At 36.2% G+C, this 12,791-nt stretch overlaps 1 protein-coding gene across 1 annotated transcript; it reads left to right on the forward strand.

Annotated features, from left to right (window-relative positions):
* Nucleotides 1–254: 254 nt before the first annotated feature.
* LOC103518859 lies at nucleotides 255–12,791 on the forward strand. Its single transcript, XM_026830537.1, has 8 exons — nucleotides 255–335; nucleotides 3,194–3,307; nucleotides 4,154–5,134; nucleotides 9,071–9,177; nucleotides 10,496–10,509; nucleotides 10,563–10,695; nucleotides 11,350–12,031; nucleotides 12,157–12,791. Exons 3-8 carry the CDS (start codon nucleotides 4,162–4,164, stop codon nucleotides 12,789–12,791), a joined length of 2,544 nt encoding a protein of 847 aa, XP_026686338.1. The 5' UTR covers nucleotides 255–335; nucleotides 3,194–3,307; nucleotides 4,154–4,161.

Raw genomic sequence — 12,791 nt, forward strand, 5'->3', positions numbered from 1 at the left:
TCGACTGAATAGAATTTTTCCCAGCCAGAACCAGTTGGATTTGGGTAAGATATTTGGAAAAGAAAATCCTTCGGGATGGTGTGTGGTGCTGGTTGGTTGGAAATGTCATACTCGGTGCAGTCAGATGATTTAGTTTTCCTACCATTGGCAATGTGGCAACAGCGTCTATTTTTACATTTTTCAACACTCGAGAAAAAAAAAGTTTTCTTTGTTCGTTTTTCGGTGAGTTGAGTTTACTTGGCGTTTCTCGTTTTCTGTGGTTCTTTGACATTTTCGTTTTGTCGACTTGGTTCATTGCATTTTGATTTTATTCTTTAGCCGATCGTATAAATCAGGTAAAAGTTAAACATAGTTTCGAGTGGAATATGAGGATTGTTATCTCTCTGCTGTAGATACATATATCGGGGAGGGGGGAACGCCGGAATTCAGATGGAGGGGATAGGAGGAGATTTTGTGATCCCTACAGACGTAAACGCGTTTATGACGTATTTTGTTTTCGTTCTTTCATTTTAGATAGGAAGGAAGAGCGTAGAAAACATCGCAACTTTAAATATCACCAACAATCTGTAATTTTTATTTACTCTTTTCATTTATTTTTGTAAAATCAAAATTGGTTTTGTTTTCTTTGTTCAAAATAAACTTGGTGAGTTTAAGCACTTGTTTTTCTTTTGTCAAAGGACAAAGTTTTCTCAAAGGTTTACCTGCCTATAAAAGTATGATATTATGTAGGTTATATATATTCCTCTTGTACCTAAAACTACTTACACAGTTTTTTTTTCTAACTCTAACCTCGAAAATATTATCTTTTTTTCTTCGTCTTTGTTCTGTTTTCTAATCAGTTGTGAATATAATGTTCCCCTTCTTCTCTGCTCTTCGTCTTTGTTCTGTTTTCTAATCAGTTGTGAATATAATGTTCCCCTTCTTCTCTGCTAGTTGGTTCCGCAGGGTTAGCTTGTATGTTTATTATTATCATATCCAGTATATTGCGGCTTTCGGCGTGGGGTAGCCCTTCTTCGATCTTCGTACGTAGATTTTTTACTTTTTCTATACTTTTTTTTAGAAACCATTTTATCTTTTTTTATATATATTTTTCATGTAGGTTGCTGTGGAGCTATTCATGTATGTTTCCTATACTTGGTTTGAAGTGGGTATTTTGTTTTCTTCAGTTATATGCTCAGGGAAATAACGTGGGTTTTTTTTTTATTTTTCGTATTTTATTCATAGGTTATGTGTTGTGTTCGGCTTCTATTTTAGGTACTTATTTATTTAGGAATTTGTTTTTAGTCGGATAGTCAGTTTGTGTTAATCTATTTGAGTGCGAATTCAATTCACTGTTGTTTTGAATTTCAATTTTGTTTTTTATGTGAGGTAATTTTTGGAGTGTTTTCTTGTATACTTATACTCTTTTTGGAATTGATATTCTTTCTTGTATACTTATTTATTTTGGAATTGATTAAAATACCTACCCTGAAATGTTCTTCACAATAGAGGTTCTATTACCTCTATTGTGATCATTTTAAATTGATAAGAACGAAGGGGATGTTCCCCTCTGAAGAAAAAACTTCATTACTTCACAAGCTTTTGCTAATATGTATTTCGCAACTTCTTAAACAGTGTGTATTGATCTACCTACTTAAATATCTTATTAATATCAGCTGGTGCTCTACTTAGTGAGATCCGATGCTGTTTATACTTACTTTCTGGTTTGTGGACAATATAGACAAACATTACCTATTTAAAAGATTCTATACATCAAACAAACATCAAACGTTCGAACATCAAATACCTAAATTATTAAACGAATTACCAGACGAACTAATTAAAATAACAAATTTAGTCATATACAATTTAATGACCTCTTGAACGCTGAATAGAGAGTCCAATTACTTAGTACACTGAGGAAAACCTTTACACTACAGTTAGTATTCCTCGTTCTGAAAAAAATCCCATAGATGAATCCATCGATGGCATATTAATATATGATACTGGAAAAATAAATAATAAAAAAAAAAATTCAAAGGTAAATATCAATAGCTGTTTTTTGAGTCTTGTATGTAAAAAGAATATTTACCATATGGTAGGCCATAATTCGTCTCGAACACGGTGCCTACCCATCAAAGTCATCCATATCTATTCTGAATAACAAGATAAAAGGTAAACGTCCGATAGTCCAAACTTGAATTAAATATTTACTCGATACTCCAAACGTTGGTATCCAATATTATTATTATTAATATAACTTGCCAAATAGAAATAAGTGTAATTGTTATTTTACAAGAAATTTGAAGAAGTATCGACCAAACCATCTGAAATTTCAACATATTTAACAAAGAATCAAATAGTTAGCATGCCTAATCGACTCCAAAGTCCAAATTTCAATTCTTTTTACAAAGTACTGAATACCATTTGAAAAAGTATCGACCAAACCATTTGACAAAGTATCGACCAAACCATTTGACAAAGTATCGACTAAATTACTAAACCATCTGACAAAGTATCGACTCTATTACTAAACTATTTGACAGTATTAAATGAACCAATAGATAATTTAGATATAAATGATAGATTTTAATATTATACTTAACAAAGAGTCAAATAGTTTGTCCAATCGACTCCAAAGTCCAAATGCCAAAGTATTTGACGAAGTATGAACTAAATAAATCATCTCCCCAAGTATCGTAAACGATATAAATGATAGATTTTAATATACTTACTTAACAAAGAGTCAAATAGTTAGTTTCTCCAATCGACTCCAAAGTCCAAATGCCAAAGTATTTGACGAAGTATGAACTAAGTAAATCATCTCCCCAAGTATCGTAAACCATTTGACAAAATATCGAATGAACCACTAGATATAAATGATTCCAAGACTCTCAAGAGAACGTCAAGTGTCAAGGGCCCCTTGAGAGTACCTGCGGTTTCTGACTATCAACTAATTCAAGGCCATGGTATAGACCAGTGGTTCCCCAAACTAGGGTCCACGGCCCCCTGAAGGTCTTCAAGACCCCCAGGAAGATCACACAAAATACAGTAAAGTTGCCGGGAAGTGCTCAAAAATTTAAAAAAAGGGGCCGTGTGGGAAATAAAGTTTGGGAATCGCTGGTATAGACTGATAGTAATATCACCCTGTAATCTATTTTCTCTTATCAGCTGATCCGATGCTAATTGAAAATCTTGCTCTGGCTTGTTTCAGAAGTGACTCATGGGAAATAAGAAGTCAACTTCTCAGAACGTTAGAACTGTTCCCAGGAAACTTACCCTTTTGAGGTGTTTGGACAGAACAATGGTTTTAAGTCAAGTATCATAGGTAGGTACATATTACATATACTTAGATAGGTAAGTATTAGGCTATTAGGTACATACATATTATGTAAGTAGATATTACATGGATTTTTTGATGTTTCAATTACCTGTTTTGTATAGTATACCTACCTAACTACCTCTGCTTCCATTCAAGTCTCCTTCGTTTGTTACTACGTTTTAACTGTTCTTTTGCGAAAAACTTGATCCATTTTCTTGAAAATATTCTTGTCCTTTACTTGGCAAAAACATTTTGTTTACTCCATCAAAATCGGTTGATTTTTCGCATTGAGAAAAGGGCAACATTGAAGTCACCTTGAGAATATCAGTAAGGAGAGAAATACCAGCTACCACAAAATAGAAAGTTAAAAAGTGGGGCTCTCTCTGCCTGAAAGATTTTGGCGTCAACCACCGAAATAGGAAAGAACTAGGGACTACCATTGATTTAGTATTTGAAGAAGACTTGAGTATAACGTCACAGGATGCTCAGGAGGTAGGCGTTATTGGCTAGAAGCAAAGGGTGTAATTATAGTAATTAGACTTGTGTTACGTCACATTGAACTGAGAACTGAATCTATTGATGACAAAGGAGACTGAAATACTTTTTTTATGACTTTCTTTTAAGTGGCAGGGTTTTCCTGGAGGAGCTGGTCCACCCAACCACAAATAAATTGCGACAATATTTTACCTGTTCGAAACATAACTGGGCATTGACTATTGAGCCTTTATTTTATTAGGAAACCATGTATTTCATCATTTAACCAATGAGCTGAACTGACATAAAACAAGAGAGATATGTATTTCAGAACGGAAGTGGTTTTGATTATTGTTATTTTCTCTACATTGATTTCAGGAAACATCATGGAAGATCCAATCGTCATGAGTACCACTAATCTAGAACCTCAGAAGGACATCTCGCCTTTCGAAAGCGAAGCTTGTGAAAACTATTTGAAAGGATTTCAGCTCAACATAGAGGAACTTGTGACCCCAGCTGAACCCAAAGAAACAAAACCAGATCCAGATGAAAATCAGTCTGGTGAAACCGTAACAACACCTGGTAAAATTCAAAGCAGACGACCAACTTTAGAAATCAATGGCGTTCAAGTCAAGCCCAAAACTTTAGCCGAATACAGAGAAGCTATTAAATTGAATTCGGAAAACAAAAGGAAATCTCTTGATGGTCAGAGTTCGGATGAAATTGTGAATGATGAAAACAAGACAAAAATCAAGAACTTACGACGACACACGATTGAAAGCCCTCCTCTGAGTGAGAAGAAAAATGTCAAAGTGTTAGGCGAACATTGCAATAAGAAAATGCCAAAGAGTGATAATAGTCCTAAAGTTACGAAAGTTAAAGAAGAGCTTACGCTTAGTAATGAAAATACGGTGACACGAAGTGGTCGTGTATCCAAGAAAGTTCTGAAAACTGAAAAAGTGAAGGAGAAACACAAGAAGCAAGATGATGAAGATACTGACAAACATACAGAAGTTGTCAGCAGAAAAGTAGCCAAGCAATCACATGATCATTTCTCTAGTGATTTTCTAGTTCCTGATAATGTAGTAGATATAAAATCTGTGGATAGCAATGTTATAATGTACACAGGTGCTGGGAGACATCTACACTCCTATGCTATACACAACTATAATCTTCTCACTGAAAATACATTTGATGTATCTTCCTGGCAGAGAGACTTTGCCCTCACTGCATTGAATAATAACATCGACAGCAGTGGAAGATCAATCTACAGAAGTACTGTACCTCTAGTCTCCAGATTAATTTTATTGTTTAAATCATATATGTTGAAATTACTGGGAACTTGGACTTATCTCTCAGGTTAATCATCATTTGACCCTTTTGGAAATGTGATGTCATCATAAGGAGCAATGACTTTTTTTAGGGTATCTACTTAGGTAGCTACCTATAATTTTTATACTATGACCTTTTTTATTTTATTATTTTTTTTTTTTTAAGTTTCCATTTATATTTAATCGACAAAAAACTCAGAACATACATTTTTCTTATAAATGGTATACCCATCCGTATAAGCAGAGCTTGTGCCACGGATGGGGTAGTTTCAGTAGGTATAGATAAGACTTTATTGTCTATTTCCATTTGCAGCTATCAGGTTTGAACATTAATTTATAAATGAGCTATGAGGTTTGAACATAGGTATAATAATAATAATAATATTGAAGTTTATTTTATGTCACATTAACAATAAAATGTTCCTTTGGAATAAATCCCTTTAAGTACTAGAGTACTTTTAGGGAATTCTTCTTAATTATTTTTCTTCTTAAATTTTCTTCATCTTCTTTATTAGTTCATTCTTAAGTTTCATTTATATTTCATTGTTTCTTGATAGATAGAATTCTTTTATTTTTAATTTCATTTTCTTTTCATTTTCAATTTCTTTAAGTTCGTCTGGTAATTCGTTTAATAATTTAGGTATTTGATGTTCGAACGTTTGATGTTTGTTTGATGTATAGAATCTTTTAAATAGGTAATGTTTGTCTATATTGTCCACAAACCAGAAAGTAAGTATAAACAGCATCGGATCTCACTAAGTAGAGCACCAGCTGATATTAATAAGATATTTAAGTTGTTTGTCTATATTGTCCACAAACCAGAAAGTATAAGTATAAACAGCATCGGATCTCACTAAGTAGAGCACCAGCTGATATTAATAAGATATTTAAGTAGGTAGATCAATACACACTGTTTAAGAAGTTGCGAAATACATATTAGCAAAAGCTTGTGAAGTAATGAAGTTTTTTCTTCAGAGGGGAACATCCCCTTCGTTCTTATCAATTTAAAATGATCACAATAGAGGTAATAGAACCTCTATTGTGAAGAACATTCCAGGGTAGGTACCTACCTATTTTAATCAATTCCAAAAAGAATAAGTATACAAGAAAGAATATCAATTCCAAAGAGAGTATAAGTATACAAGAAAACACTCCAAAAAATACCTCACATAGAAAACAAAATTAAAATTCAAGACAACAGTGAATTGAATTCGCTCAGGGTAGGTATTTTAATCAATTCCAAAATAAATAAGTATACAAGAAAGAATATCAATTCCAAAAAGAGTATAAGTATACAAGAAAACACTCCAAAAATTACCTCACATAAAAAACAAAATTGAAATTCAAAACAACAGTGAATTGAATTCGCACTCAAATAGATTAACACAAACTGACTATCCGACTAAAAACAAATTCCTAAATAAATAAGTACCTAAATAATAGGTATAAAATTTAGTGGTAGTAAGGATGTTTTAAAGCACAGGATATAATTCAGTGGAGGAATGAAGAAGAGACCTTTGTTCAGCAGTGGACTTACATATTTGGCAAACAGGTATAGTGAATCAAGTAGGTCCTACTTAAAGGTATAGGGGTAAAGCAAATGTTAAACTCCGAATATTAACCAATCTGTAAGTATTGTTTTAAAAAATAAAAATATAGCTATAAATAATACCAAATGTTTGCAACAGAGAGGTAAGTATGTAACGTATTACATATTTTAAATATACCAAGGTATACATGTCTCATTTCTTAACAAAATATCAATTTTATTTATATTTAGCACAAAATGGGCGAGGAAACATTGAATTCGCACTCAAATAGATTAACACAAACTGACTATCCGACTAAAAACAAATTCCTAAATAAATAAGTACCTACCTAAATAAATAAGTACCTACCTAAAATAGAAGCCGAACACAACACATAACCTATGAATAAAATACGAAAAATAAAAAACCCACGTAATTTCCCTGAGCATAGGTATAATTGAAGAAAACAAAATACTTCAAACCCAAGTATAGGAAACATACATGAGTAGATTGAATAGCTTCACAACTACCTAGGTACATAAAAATAAAAAAAAAGATACCTAAAATGGTTTGTAGAAAAAAAAAGAAGTAAAAAAAAAAATCTACGTACGAAGATCGGAAATAGAAGCCGAACACAACACATAACCTATGAATAAAATACGAAAAATAAAAAACCCACGTAATTTCCCTGAGCATATAATTGAAGAAAACAAAATACTTCAAACCAAGTATAGGAAACGTACATGAGTAGATTAAATAGCTTCACAACTACCTACATAAAAATAAAAAAGATACCTAAAATGGTTTGTAAAAAAAAGTAAAAAAAAAATCTACGTACGAAGATCGAAGAAGGGCTACCCCGCGCCGAAAGCCGCAATATACTGGATAATTGGATATGATAATAATAAACATACAAGCTAACCCTGCGGAACCAACTAGCAGAGAAGAAGGGGAACATTCAACATTATATTCACAACTGATTAGAAAACAGAACAAAGACGAAGAAAAAAAGATAATATTTTCGAGGTTAGAGTTAGAAAAAAACTGTGTAAGTAGTTTTAGGTACAAGAGGAATATATAACCTACATAATATCATACTTTTATAGGCAGGTAAACCTTTGAGAACAGACAGACAGACGACACCGAAGCGAATACAATAGTCCGTCCACTATACCTTTTGTTATTAGGTACTATTGTAATAATAAAGGAAGGACGGGCTAAAAAATCTACGTTTTGGGTGGATCTACCAAATGCAGAAGGGATAGAGCGAAACAATGAGATGAGAGAGAGAGAGAGAGAAAGAAAGAGAGAGAGAAGAAGAAGAAGAAGAAGAAGAGTGGGAGAAGAAGAGTCAAGAGAAAAAGTAAAACTCGATATTGGAAGAAAGAAAGAGTAAAAATAGATAAAGGAGAAAAAGTAGGAGAAAGAAAGAGAGAGAGAGAGAGAGAGAGAGAGAGAGAGAGAGAGATGGAGGGAGTTAGAGTGAGAGGGAGAGAGAGATTTAATTTTCAACGTGTTGAACTCTTCTTTGTTCTTGGCAATGTTTACACAAATGATCTTTCCTCTCTCTCTCTCTCTCTCTCTCTTCCTCCCTCTGATCAATATCACTTTAATGGGAAAGCAATTAGATGCTGAAGGGCGGGAGAGAGAGAGGGGAAGAGAGAAAAGAAGAGGAGGGAGAGAGAAAGAGAAGTAAGTAGAGGAAGGAAGAAATTACGATTGGTATGGGTTTGTAATAAAAAGAGAAAGAGAGAGAGGAGAGAGGAAGAGGAGTTTAAAAAAAAAAGAGAAATTTGATAGCGGGCTGCTGTACTGTAACGGCTAAGGCCTTATAGTTCCGAAATCGAATAGAGAAGGAAGACAGGATATTAGGAGAAAGCCAGCCGTTCCGAGAACGAACCCTATCTGAATATTAAACCAAGTTCTTTAACCATAATAACCATCTATACATGATTAATATCAATATTTTAGCCAGCCTAGTTAGCTTAGTTGGTAGTGCGTCTGCCTTGTAAGCGCTAGGCCGCGGGTTCGATTCCCGCCCGGGGCTGATTTTATCCTGATGGGACAATGTTCGTTCTCGGAACGGCTAACTTTCTCCTATCCTGTCTTCCTTCTCTCTTCGATTTCGGGACGATAAGACCATAGCAGTTACAGTTCCCTCTGTCAAACCTCTTTTTTTTTTTAAAAAAAATCTAATTGCTTCCGTATCTAATTGCTTTTTTTTTAAAAAAAAGAAAAGAAAAAAACGTAACAATGTTGTCTGAGAACTATGCTGTGTCGTTTGGCAACCCAAACTTTGCATCAATCAATAAATCCGTAATCATTCCACCATAGGACAGGTCGATGTACGAAGCCTCTCCACTCTCCACCAATTTTTCCAAACTTTGGGCAGTCCGTCAATAAATTTTATTGATTGTTTCTCTTTTTGATTTCAGAAAGTTCCGGGGAGCCAGAATTTACGGACGTGATTCAAAACGTGACAGTACCGGCCGGTCGAAACGTGAAACTATCCTGCTCTGTGAATAATCTGGGCAACTTTAAGGTAAGGGTTATTTTCTAGAGTTCCCGGGTTTGATTCCCGACGATGTCGAAGATTTTTATTTCCTTTGCCCTGTTCAGCATTTCAGGGGAATGCTCCCTCTGTCTAATTCCATATTTTTCTTTTCTTCTTTCTTCAATTTACTTGTACTTTCCTTTCTTGTACCACTATAGTTCTCCAAGCAGAAGTGTGTTTTTCTTTCTTTTCCTTCTTCTTCTTCTTATTTTCCTTCTTCTTCTTCTTCTTCTTCGTCTTCTTCTTCTCCTTCTTCTTCTTTTCCTTCTTCTCCTCCTTCTTCTTCTCCTTTTTCTTCTTCGTCTTTTCCTTTTTCTTCCTCTTTTCCTTCTTCTTCCTCTTCGTCTCCTTCTTCTCTCTCAATTTGCTTTCCTTTCTTCCAATAGTTTTCCAAGCAGAAGTGTGACAAAGGCGCCATATTAAGGAAGAAGTAAAAACTGTAAAGAGGAGAAAACAGAAACACACAACAGAATGTTAATGAAATACGTAAATCTGATTAGGGCCTCAAAACAAAGGACTCATTACGAGGAAAAGTGGAAAAAAGTTGAGAAAAAAAGCAGAAGGCGAAAAGGTAAAAGAATAAGGAGATGATGATGAAGAAGAATGAAGAGGAAAATATGAAGAGCACGAGGAGAAGGGAAATGGTAAAAAAGGAGAAGAAGAAGAAAAAGAAGAAGGAGGAGGAGAAGAAGAAGGAGGAGAGGAAGAAGAAGAAGAAGAGGAAGAAGAAGAAGGAGAGTAAAAAGAAGGAGGAGAGGAAGAAGAAGAAGGAGAGGAAGAAGAAGGAGAGGAAGAAGAAGGAGAGGAAGAAAAAGGAGAAGAAGAAGAAGAAGACGACGAAGAAGAACATTTTCATCCTTCTCTCTTCTCTCTTCTTCTTCTTTTACTTTTTCTCCTTCTCCTTCTTTTCGTCCTCCTAAGTGCGGACACTGCAAACAATCCCAGCGCAAACACTGTTCCCAATATGGATACTAGTGAAGATAATACTAAGATGGACAATCTGAATCTGAGGACCAAGAGGACGTATATCAAGAAATTAGACAAACATTACTTACCTATTTAAAAGATTCTATACCTATGTTCAAACCTCATAGCTCATTTATAAATTAATGTTCAAACCTGATAGCTGCAAATGGAAACTTTTAACGCTCTTAAATAAGTCATTGATGGTAGGACCACACTTGGCTTTAAAACCAAGTTTAAATCTTGGATGAAGTAATATTAAACCAAGTTTAAACCCAAATTGTGGTTCCGGCCATAAATAGATAATTCTAAATAAGCACCTTTGACTTCTCATAAATTCTAGAAATCTAGAATCAGGTGTGTACCTAATATGTACTTTAGTTTAATTAGATCTTATCGCGTGTTTCCAGGTTTCTGAATGGTTACGTCAAATTTCATCCCAAGTACACAAATCCGTGCTGGAAGATTATCAAGTTCTCCACAATGCAAGAGTTGAAGAATTGGAAACTCTTTGATTTCAAGTTCCTCAAAGATTATGCTCCCGTAAGTACCAACCCAACATGAACAAAGCTTAAACTGTTGTTGTTGTTGTTGTTGTTGTTGTAGCGGCTTTAGCTTTCGCCGAATGGCGATAGCAGAATAAAGAAAAGATGTCTTTTTGTATCTGGTGGATATAATTAGGTACTTATGGGATGAATAAGGCCAGCTACTTGCTATCAGGTAGACCTGACGACAGAAATACCTACGTGATCAGGTCTACCTGAGAGTCTGTGTGCTCATCAGGTATCAAGTATTAGACCTGACAGACGGACCTTTTCAGCTGTACCTGTCAGATCTGTGAGTGGCTGACCTTACGGTTGGGTTGAAGATCTATGTGAGAATCCTGCCATTGAAAATAATGAGATCCCTGTCCTACTTGTGTCCTCCTGAGATCCCTTATCCTACTTCTTTGTGTGATAAAATTATTAACATAAACTAAACTGTGAAAATATATGTACCTGATATAGGACCTTGGTTAGACTGCGGGAGTAAATGGAGATTTTAGTCTTAGTCATATTCCACCAGAATAAACGAGCTACAATGATCCATATACAATATCTCTATTCTTTTCTGTTCTACTTGGACCATCCAAATGATAATCATAGTCCAAGCTAGATGTGTTAGAACTAAACCATTCCAATTCTTCCATCATTCCAGATGATTCTCACCAACGAAGGCATCTACAAGGTGAAGGAGAAGATCCTCTACAAGCTCCTCCTCCTACCGAAAGAGAAGGTGTTCAAATTCAAGCAAGTCATGGAAGCCAAACTCGACATGGATGACATCAGCTTCATCGAGAAGTACGAATACTTCCATAACTGTCGGGATAACCTGCCTAATAAACCCATTCGGTTTATACAACGGCTACAGGTGCTGAACGATAAGGATGGGACAAACGGGGACCCCGTTGAAAATGAAGCTTCTAGGGGAACACCGTCCAATGTGGACCCTTCCGATGCTAATTCCGTGTCTAACGCGAGCCCTAACCTTAGTACAAGTCTCCCTACCCCTTCGCCTCCGGGACATAAGGGAATCTTCCTCAAACCACCGGAAAGTCTTCTGCAGCGAATTCCTGCAGCTCCTTCTTCTGGAGTAACGCAGAAACCACCTCGCGCGACTAACCTGGCGGTACACAGGAATAATATCATCAGTAATTTGAATAGGCTGGCTATGTCCCGGATGAGGTCTGCCGGGATGAACCCTGCAAGAGGGACTAGTGTTGCCGGGAATAATCCGGGTATGACCGTGAATAATCCTGGTATGAGCGGGAATAATCTTGGCATTACGGGGAATAATCCTAGCTTGACCGGGAACAATGTCATTCTCCCCGGGAACAAACCTCAAGGCGGTTTCAACACTCAAGGGACCAACAATCTTCTGCAAGGCGGATTCTACGGTATGCAACCCAACGTGAACCTCCCGGCCCGCGCCCCCTTGAACCCAATGAAACCACCTCCAGGGTATCATCTCAAGGTGGTTTCAACACTCAAGGGACCAACAATATTCTGCAAGGCGGATTCTACGGTATGCAACCCAACGTGAACCTCCCGGCCCGCGCCCCCTTGAACCCAATGAAACCACCTCCAGGGTACCCACTCTCTGCACCGGTCGTCAAAGTCAACAACCTGGAGAAGTATGGAAAGTTCATCCAGATCAGCGACCTCATAGCACCAAACGCAAACCAGCCCCGGCAACAGGGACCTTCCAGTATCAATCAGTCCCACCCTATCCTGACAAAGAGTCTGACTAGTCCTGTAGCGGTGGAGAAACCAGACACCGCAGTGTGTATTGAGAAACTCCCGGCAGAACCTACCCAGGTGAATGAGAACGATATAGAAATGAATCTGGATACGTACAAGATATCAAAGATGACTAATGTTGCTAGTGCGGACACTGCAAACAATCCCAGCGCAAACACTGTTCCCAATATGGATGCTAGTGAAGATAATACTAATATGGACAATCTGAATCTGAGGACCAAGAGGACGTATATCAAGAAATCAAATGTGAAGCGAACGCGAGAGAAGCCCGTGTTTAATTATAAAACACTGTTCCCAATATGGATACTAGTGAAGATAATACTAATATGGACAATCTGA

The sequence above is a fragment of the Diaphorina citri genome, unplaced genomic scaffold, assembly GCF_000475195.1.
Source record: "Diaphorina citri unplaced genomic scaffold, Diaci psyllid genome assembly version 1.1 scaffold2393, whole genome shotgun sequence".
Classification (NCBI taxonomy): Eukaryota; Metazoa; Arthropoda; class Insecta; order Hemiptera; family Psyllidae; genus Diaphorina; species Diaphorina citri.

Excerpts from the sequence above, each read along its gene's own strand:
- LOC103518859 (XM_026830537.1), top strand. The coding sequence starts at position 4,162 with ATGGAAGATCCAATCGTCATGAGTACCACTAATCTAGAACCTCAGAAG. Across the intron at positions 5,135-9,070 it reads AACTTGGACTTATCTCTCAG|AAAGTTCCGGGGAGCCAGAA; the intron begins GTTAATCATCAT and ends TTTTGATTTCAG. Across the intron at positions 12,032-12,156 it reads CATTCTCCCCGGGAACAAAC|CATCTCAAGGTGGTTTCAAC; the intron begins CTCAAGGCGGTT and ends CCTCCAGGGTAT.